General features: G+C 39.9%; 1 protein-coding gene across 2 annotated transcripts; it reads right to left on the bottom strand.

Moving 5' to 3' along the window:
- Positions 1–3,341: 3,341 nt before the first annotated feature.
- Positions 3,342–7,799, bottom strand: oprk1 (opioid receptor, kappa 1). Of its 2 annotated transcripts, none has more exons than XM_014018364.1 (4): positions 7,679–7,799; positions 7,250–7,551; positions 5,357–5,709; positions 3,342–4,142 (listed from the first exon to the last, which is right to left on the bottom strand). In XM_014018364.1, the coding sequence occupies exons 2-4, from the start codon at positions 7,492–7,494 to the stop codon at positions 3,601–3,603; spliced, it is 1,140 nt and encodes a 379-aa protein (XP_013873818.1). In that variant the 5' UTR covers positions 7,495–7,551; positions 7,679–7,799; the 3' UTR covers positions 3,342–3,600. The 2 variants fall into 2 exon arrangements, with proteins under 2 accessions (XP_013873818.1, XP_013873817.1); XM_014018363.1 differs by having other exon boundaries at positions 7,250–7,554; positions 7,683–7,792.
- Positions 7,800–8,040: the final 241 nt, after the last annotated feature.

The following is an 8,040-nucleotide window of genomic DNA, read 5'->3' on the forward strand; positions in this document are numbered from 1 at the left end:
TTTCTTGTGAATGCCTCTCGGATCTCATGCAAATTTAATTCTTAGTCTAAACTAACACTAAATATCTAAAAAGTGTTTTTGAGGGGAGAAATTATGTTTTCATTTTTTGTGAGTTGACAGCTGCACAGAATGAATGGTTACTGTAAAGGCAGGAACTGACCTAACAKTGGACCTGTTGCTGTCACGCCTGCAGAAACACTTCCTCCTGAAGCGCCAGTGTCAGTAACAGTGATTTTTAAAGAACCTTGAGCTTTTCACACAGGGACTCCGGTTTTTTTTCTTTCTTTTTTTTCATTTGATTTCTTTTTTTCAAAATTCCATCCCAAGGCCACAGAACCGAATGCCTCACAATTAGTACAACAAGCTCCGAACCTTCGCCTTTCTTTCATTCAGCGTGCTCACCATGGGAACACTATTATTGCATGTGAGTTGAATAGATGTGATGTGAGATTAAAAAATAAAAATTAAAAAACTAAATCGGTGAGGTGGAGTTACAATTTCATGGTTGATTTGYAGCCTTCGCTTTTCTTATTAGAACCCACATGGATATGATGAACAACTGAATTGAAATCAAACACTTCAAATCGTTCCGTTCCCAAATATTTAAAGCGTTTTTATTATGACTTCACAGTGCGTTTATGAAGCCGTTTGTTTGAGACATTCAGAGCTAAAAGACACATCAAAAATATCAAACAGATACAGAAGCACATTGTACACACGAGGCTCAGATTTGGGTTGTGTTAACMCTCATTTTGTTCATGGATAAAGTTAAAATTTAATGCAGAATATCAGAGACAACCTCAGTTTGAGAAACTACTAAAAACACAACTAAAACTAAAAGCATTGAAATAGGCTGTGGCTAATTGCTGAACGTACACSGAGGAACACAAGGCACGAGAACACTTTTTTTTGCTTGAACTACTGTAATAATATTTCATTTAAAAAGATTAATAGTTAAAGCTTGAATTAAAAATTCTATTTAACTAGATCCAGTTGAACTGGTCACTGTTTTAACAGTATTTAGAAATAAAACAAGACGGTAAATATGTTGCATTTCATTTGCAGGATATGAAGGAACAGTATAATACATCAAAGTGTTCAAAATGAACTAAAATACACACAATCTAAAATGTCCTGTATGATTGTAAGTTAAAAAGTTGTCATTAGAATGACACATTTCATTAATTAAACCCAGCCGAACATTACATGTAAAGCTGGATATCTGATAGCAGCATTTAATGCACGCTCACAAAGCTGTACGGATAAAATGTTGAGCAGAAATGTACAACAATCACCGATTTTACATTGAAATTCATGCTGCGTRTACACTTTATAATACATATTGTCATAATGGCTTTTGCCTTGGAGCCCTCTGCCCATTTTAGTTGTCATTTCAGACAAAAAGAGTTCAGACGATGCAGCATCCACATCGTGCACACAACTGGACTAAAACACAATCACAGCTGAAAACATTCAGACGCTCGGAGCAGCCTCTGAGCAAAACAACACCTCATTACGTCACAAAGTTCAGCTTCCAGCATTTTTATTATTATTATTTTATTTATTTTTTATTTTTGTGACAGCGACGACTCGGGAAAAGTCGTCAGTCTGGTCCGGTCATAAAGGAAACCCTGCGATTTAGTCGTAATTCACAGAGGATGATCCCTGAGAGGTTGGTAAATTTTCTACATCGTCACAGATATACAACACTGCAAAGCAACAAACTACAGTTCACACACAAGCAAGTCAGCTTAAAGCAAAGTTTATAATGCTATTTTAATAATAATTCAAGAAAACAGCGTTGAAACATAATTACGTTTTTATAATGTGCCTTAGGCTGCCTTTGATCTTTCATTCTAAGTGAGAACTTAATGTGAGAACTTCCCTGGATAATGTGAAGTACAGGTAAACAAAAACTGAACCTAAAAGTAGTTTATCTCATTTAGATTTTTTATATATTATATTTGCATTGATAACAACCATATGGATTAAAAAATAGTCCAATGCTATTCTTCCTATATTATTCCACCTTTTAACTTTTCATAAATAATGTCCTAAAATAAAAAACAACATGCATTGATATCACATCTTTAGATTCCACTATCTCATAGGCATTAAATGTACATTTGATTTAAATGTTTTATTTATTACAAACAAATCCCACAAAAAGAACTGAACCAACACTATTTAGGTATACATACTGAATATGTATACCTTTATATGGAACTCTCTTTGCATTGTTGCCCAAATCAAACTCTGGAAGTGGTCATTCATCTAGATCTGTTACAAAAGGATAACTGATATTACCAACTTTTAAAAACTGTTACGGCCAGAGGTCTTTCTTCTATGTTTATACTAAAGCATGGAATGACATTCCTCAAAACATAAAGTCCATTTCAAAACTACAGCCCTCTAAGAAGAATCTTGTCTGCCATCTGCTGGACACTTTCTGTTGTGCTCATATTTAGACGTCTTATTTTGCAAATGCTGCCTTCCTGAAATTTGGTATGCTTGTTTGTCTTTGTGTCTATGGTATATAATGATGTGATTGTGATGCTGTAATTCTGAGTGTTTTATGTGCTGCAGAACAGGAACCTGCTGTAAAACAGCAATTATGCTGAGTCAGGCTTGATTTTCAGTGACCTTTTCCTGTTAAATCAATAAATCAAATCAAATCTAGGGTTTTTAGGTTAAACTGAAGGCAATTTGTGACTTTTAACAGTGTACATGAAAATAAATGTAAATGTGCTATTCATAGGGTTCAGTCGTACCTATATAAAACTTAACATAAAACTATTAGTTTATAGTATCTTGATTAAAAAAACCTGTTTTTAATTGCAGTGCATTATGTAAATCTTTCTTTTATTTAAGTTTGTTGGGTTACATTAGCTAACGCAGCTGCTGGGGATAACAGTAAAAATGTAATATGGATGTTATTTAGCCTAATTAAAAGTGTGAACTACAATTTTAATAAAGCGTTGGACCAAAACAACGCTGCTTTGAACTTATGTGGCCTGTTTAAATAACTTTGTTTTGATGCAGTATATATTTGTGCATTATTTAACTCATTCTATAGTCATTTTAATATTCACATTGGGTAAAATGAAGCAATAACTCCCAAAAAATGTTAAAGTGGCCTCAAATTCAGCATAAACTGGAGTGAAGGTGGCCTTCTGGAGAAATTGAATGAAAAAACAAACACAGAGACATGAAATTACAATAAAACTGTAAGAATATTAAAAGACTTTTTAAATTTATTTGAGACAAATTTAAAACAAGGTCCTGCTTCTTTGTGTTTCTCTCTCTAACTGGAACTGCTTCAAAATTTGGTTTTTTTTTTTTTTTTTTTTTTTTTTTTTGGTAAAAGAGCTACAGTTTTAAGGCACTGTCTTCTTAAATAGTGCATTTAGGGGAAGTGACGTTATTTTTACTTTAAGCATGGGGAGTGTTTGTGAGGGTAGGTTATTGGTTTTAGGTCTTTTTATGGGACTCATTGGGACTAACACATCCTGTTCAAATCGCAGTGGTGATCTGAGTCAAACACAGATCGATCGAGTCCTCCCAGCTGTGATAAGCCTTAGAGGACACGTTCATGGCTAGTCATACCGGCCTGGGTTGTCTCGTGTCTCCCCGTCCCTCAGTGGGGCAGGTGTGGTCCCGCAGGGTGCTCCTGACTCGGCTCAGCCCCTGACAGTCCCCATGTCCCCGCCCTGCTCCGGGGCAACAGAAGTCCCTGAAGCACCTCTTGAAGTTCTCGTCCAGGAACGCGTAGAGGATGGGGTTGAGGCTGCTGTTGGTGTAGCCCAGCGCCACGCAGAAGAAGTAGGCGGCCATGACGGCGGTGGTCTCGGGCACGTCGGACGACAGTGCTTTGACCAGGATGAAGATGTGGATGGGCGTCCAGCACACCACGAAGACGGCCACCACGACCAGCACCAGCCGCGTGATCCGGCGCAGGTTGCGGTCCTTCTCGCGCGAGCCCGAGAGGAGGCGCACGCTCTTCAGCCGCAGCACCATCAGCGTGTAGCAGACGGTGATGATGATGAGGGGGGCCACGAAGGCAAAGATGAAGACGCAGATCTTCATCAGGGTGTCCCAGTAGGTGTAGGGGTCAGGGAACTGTAAAGCACATTCTGTGGTTCCTGTTGGTGACAGAGGGAGTTACAGGTTTGACYCAGCCGGTTCGGATGTTATCATCCATTAAATGGACATTATTAGCCGTCATCAGTCCCATAGAATGACTTCAGACTGTCCCAACGGTGCCCCCTAGTGGGTTACCAGTGCCATATACACTGGAATGCAACAATCCAATTTATCGTAGCCCATGTCATTTTCTCTAAAATTAACCTTAGTGGCTTCATGCCTCATACTAACCAGCTGACAGTCTGAAGCCATTCAATGGGACTGATAACGGCTAATAATGTCCATTAATGGATGATAACATCCGAAGCGGGTGTTTGACCAGTCAAAATGGAGCAAAACACAAAAAATACAATCTCTTAAATGTTCAGTCACGTCTCCGTGGTCTGCGCTCCATAACTGAACCTGCTGAATCAGCTGAATCTGTCAAAACCAATATGGAAGATTTGTTTTTTTTACTTCATTAGTTTGTTTTGATTGGTCTTTGTGAAGCTCCAAAGGGTACCTTTAAATGTTTCATTGGCAAACCGATCGGGGATCGGCCACATATGGCCCCTAAGATGACTGTCTGGCCCACCAATAAGGCCCTTAGAGCTGCTTTAAGGGTGCTTATTTGGGAGGTTGATCCTCTGTTTACAGAATTTCAAGACAATCCTRTGTTCAGTCTGCTTAGAGATGCTGGTTTGCCATGAAAGATTTTAATATAAGCCGCCRCTACAACACATTGCACAAAGCTAAATATGAGAAGTTTACCGAAGTTGCAAATACTCAAACACCATTCTCATTGTACTCTGTGTGGTATTYTGTTAATTTGTTGTGAACTAACAAGTGTTGATCTAGCACATCACAGTTAATGTTTAATCTCAAGCAACAAATCAAGATGAAACTGTGCTTCTTTAAGAACTTAAAATKCTGTAACTAAGGTTTGTTCATTCAGAAAGATTAAGGTCAGACTTATTTTAAGAGTTTACATGTTAATGGCCTTTTCTGAGAAGACAGAGCAATTTTCTTGTCAAGTTGAAGAGCRCATGTAGACCTTTATCAAACTTATAAAAATTTTGTTCATTGAATTGAAGCAGTTAGTGGAGCTAATTCAGCATTGAGTTTTAAGTTTGAAAACCCTTTTATAGATGACAGCAAACCGGAATGTGAATAAAAAAAGACCTGTTCCAGAACCGTACTCGACGTAAAGTAGTAAAAAGGCAGAACGCGATACCGTTGTTGGTGTTGGTGCTGCCGAGCACCATGGCCGGGATCCCAGCAGCTGACGACAGCACCCAGATGATCACGTTGATGATCTTTGCCTTCACGGGCGTGCGGAAGTCCAGGGCCTTAACGGGGTGGCACACGGCCACGTAACGATCCACGCTCATCATGGTCAGGGTGAAGATGCTGGTGAACATGTTGTAGTAGTCAATGGAGATGAAGACCTTGCACGCCACTTCACCGAACGGCCAGGAGCTGAGGAGGTAGTCGGTGCTCTGGAAGGGCATGGTGGTGGTGACCAGYGCGTCGGCCACRGCCAGGTTGAAGATGTAGATGTTGGTGGCTGTTTTCATCTTGGTGTATCTGCAGGGGAGAGAAGAAACAAACGTCAATTTGTAAAACGGGCGCRTCCAAAATTTAGGCCAAAAGTTGACAAAATCAAATTGGATTTCACATCTTTTTAAAATGCAACCAATAATGATAAGGCAGTAAAAAAACAACTTATATAGATATATAGATAGATAACCTGCTTCTCTGGTTTGGACTAAACAATGACATTTGTTTCCCAAAATGACATTTGTTGAAGCTATGATGCTAACAACTGTTAGCACTAACTAGCAAGCACCAAGTTATAGCTAAACTGGTAATTTTAAGTTGTTTATTTTAATAGTTTTAATTCAAAATATTAGTAATTTTCAATATTTTTGGGGTAGAAAATGAATCAAACTGATAAACTCAACCCAGCTAAAATCAACAGGGCTGGCTCAGTTCAAACGTAATAAAGCCTTGTGTTTACAAACTGGGTTGAAGCAGTTTTTAATGAGTGGTTTGACACTGTCTTGCTGAAATAAGCAACACGTCCTGAAAAAAGGCCACCTTCTAAATGGCATCAGATAGCATTAAATAAAGAAACAACCCTGTGTTAATTGTGCTTTGGATGCAAGTTACTCGCCCATCATTTCACACCATTGATGTGGAAATTGGAAATTTTCTTCCTGCGGTCTGATGCAACCTCTCATCAAATGTTTCACATTCTTTTTTGTCAGCCTTTCTGTTTCAGTCCATCTTTGATTTGTTGAGGCAAACATGTTTATAATTCTGTCACCTCAGGGCCTGAACATCTATCTGCTTCAGTATTGTTTTTTTATTTTTATTTTTATTTGGTTTGGTCTCCAGACTCTTTATATACAAATGCCAATTCCCAAATTCTTTGTGTTTCACATATTTGTTGCTTTTGTTTCTTAAAATCTTTCATAACTTCCTCACAAATGGTTTTTTTCTTCGTAAAATTCCTGTCATTTACTCTAAATGGCCTTGATTCAGCGTTATTTTTTTATTGGCACATATTTGAAAAAAAAATGTGGCAGCTGAAGCAAACACTTTTATGTTTGTGCTTTTTCCTGTTTAAGTCCATTAGCAGATTGTATTTCATGTTTAAAACTGAACAGCACTTTTTTTGCACTTTAACATCAAAAAGACTCCACAAAATGATTTTCCCAAGGRAAAAAACAACAGAGTTTACTCCATGTCAACCTTATTAGAACGCACTGAAGTCAAACAGTGCGAGGAGAATAAAACAGAAAAAAAAAAACAGAAAATTTTACTAAAGACAAGAAAAACACATTGTGGGGCAAACAAAAGGGACGAGAATCCAATATATATGGAAATAAATGTCCTTTCTTTGTCTGTCTTTGCCTCTTCGCTCCCTCGGACCTGCATGCAGGTAAACAAAACACATTCCTGACATGAAACAGATCCTCAGGCGCAGGAAAATACGCACCTGTTTTCCAATWGCTGCTCCATGCGCGCGTGCATGGGCTACGTGCTGTGCCTCACTTACTGACATGCTTTCTTTTTGGCACGCGCACAACCAACACACGTAAGATTTTTTAAAACAACTCACCTTATGATGACATACATCACCAGACAGTTGCCCACCAAGCCCACCACGAACACCACCGAGTACACGGCGACTATGATGGGGATGAGGGGCGACATTGGCTCTGGTTCCGCGTCCCAGGTGCCGTTGGGGGTGTAGTTGAAGATGTCCGACAAGCCGGGCTGCCAGGTGAAGTTCGGCACGCACTCCCCGGGCTGGCCCGAGGGGCACCGGTCCTCTTTGAAGATGTGGACCACGCCGCTCTCCATGACGATGGTGCTTGAACTGCTGCGCGCCTGATGCGGGTGCGCAAAGTGCGCGCGCAACTTCACCCAAACCCGAAAATTAGAAAAGGAAGAAAAAAATCATAAAAAATAGGGGGTAAATTGACCCATTTACGGCCAAGAAGCACAAAAGCCCGCGCTCAAGGGCATCATTACACGCCTTCCTTACCTTTTTTATTATTTCCCCGCGCTCCAGAAAAGTTCGTCCAAAGAAGTCCCGCTGGAGAGGGGCTTTCAGGGACGCACAACCGCAGAAAGAAAGGCGGATGCGGGGGGGAAATTGGCTGATTTTCTGGGCAGGGAGGGAAGGAGGACGGTGGGGGGGGAAAAAATCACAGCTTGTGCCACCGCTGCGCGCCCGAAGGTGCGCACTGGAAGCCCGCACTGCTCATTCAGTGACATCAGAGGCTGAGCCACAGACATGACAGAAAGGTTCAATCACACATGGAATATACTTTATGTAGGATTTTGTTACACATTACGTGCATTCTTTTCATACCCCGTTTTTTTTATTTAATGCATGTCCCCCGC

This window comes from Austrofundulus limnaeus, unplaced genomic scaffold (genome assembly GCF_001266775.1).
Source record: "Austrofundulus limnaeus strain Quisiro unplaced genomic scaffold, Austrofundulus_limnaeus-1.0 Scaffold190, whole genome shotgun sequence".
Classification (NCBI taxonomy): Eukaryota; Metazoa; Chordata; class Actinopteri; order Cyprinodontiformes; family Rivulidae; genus Austrofundulus; species Austrofundulus limnaeus.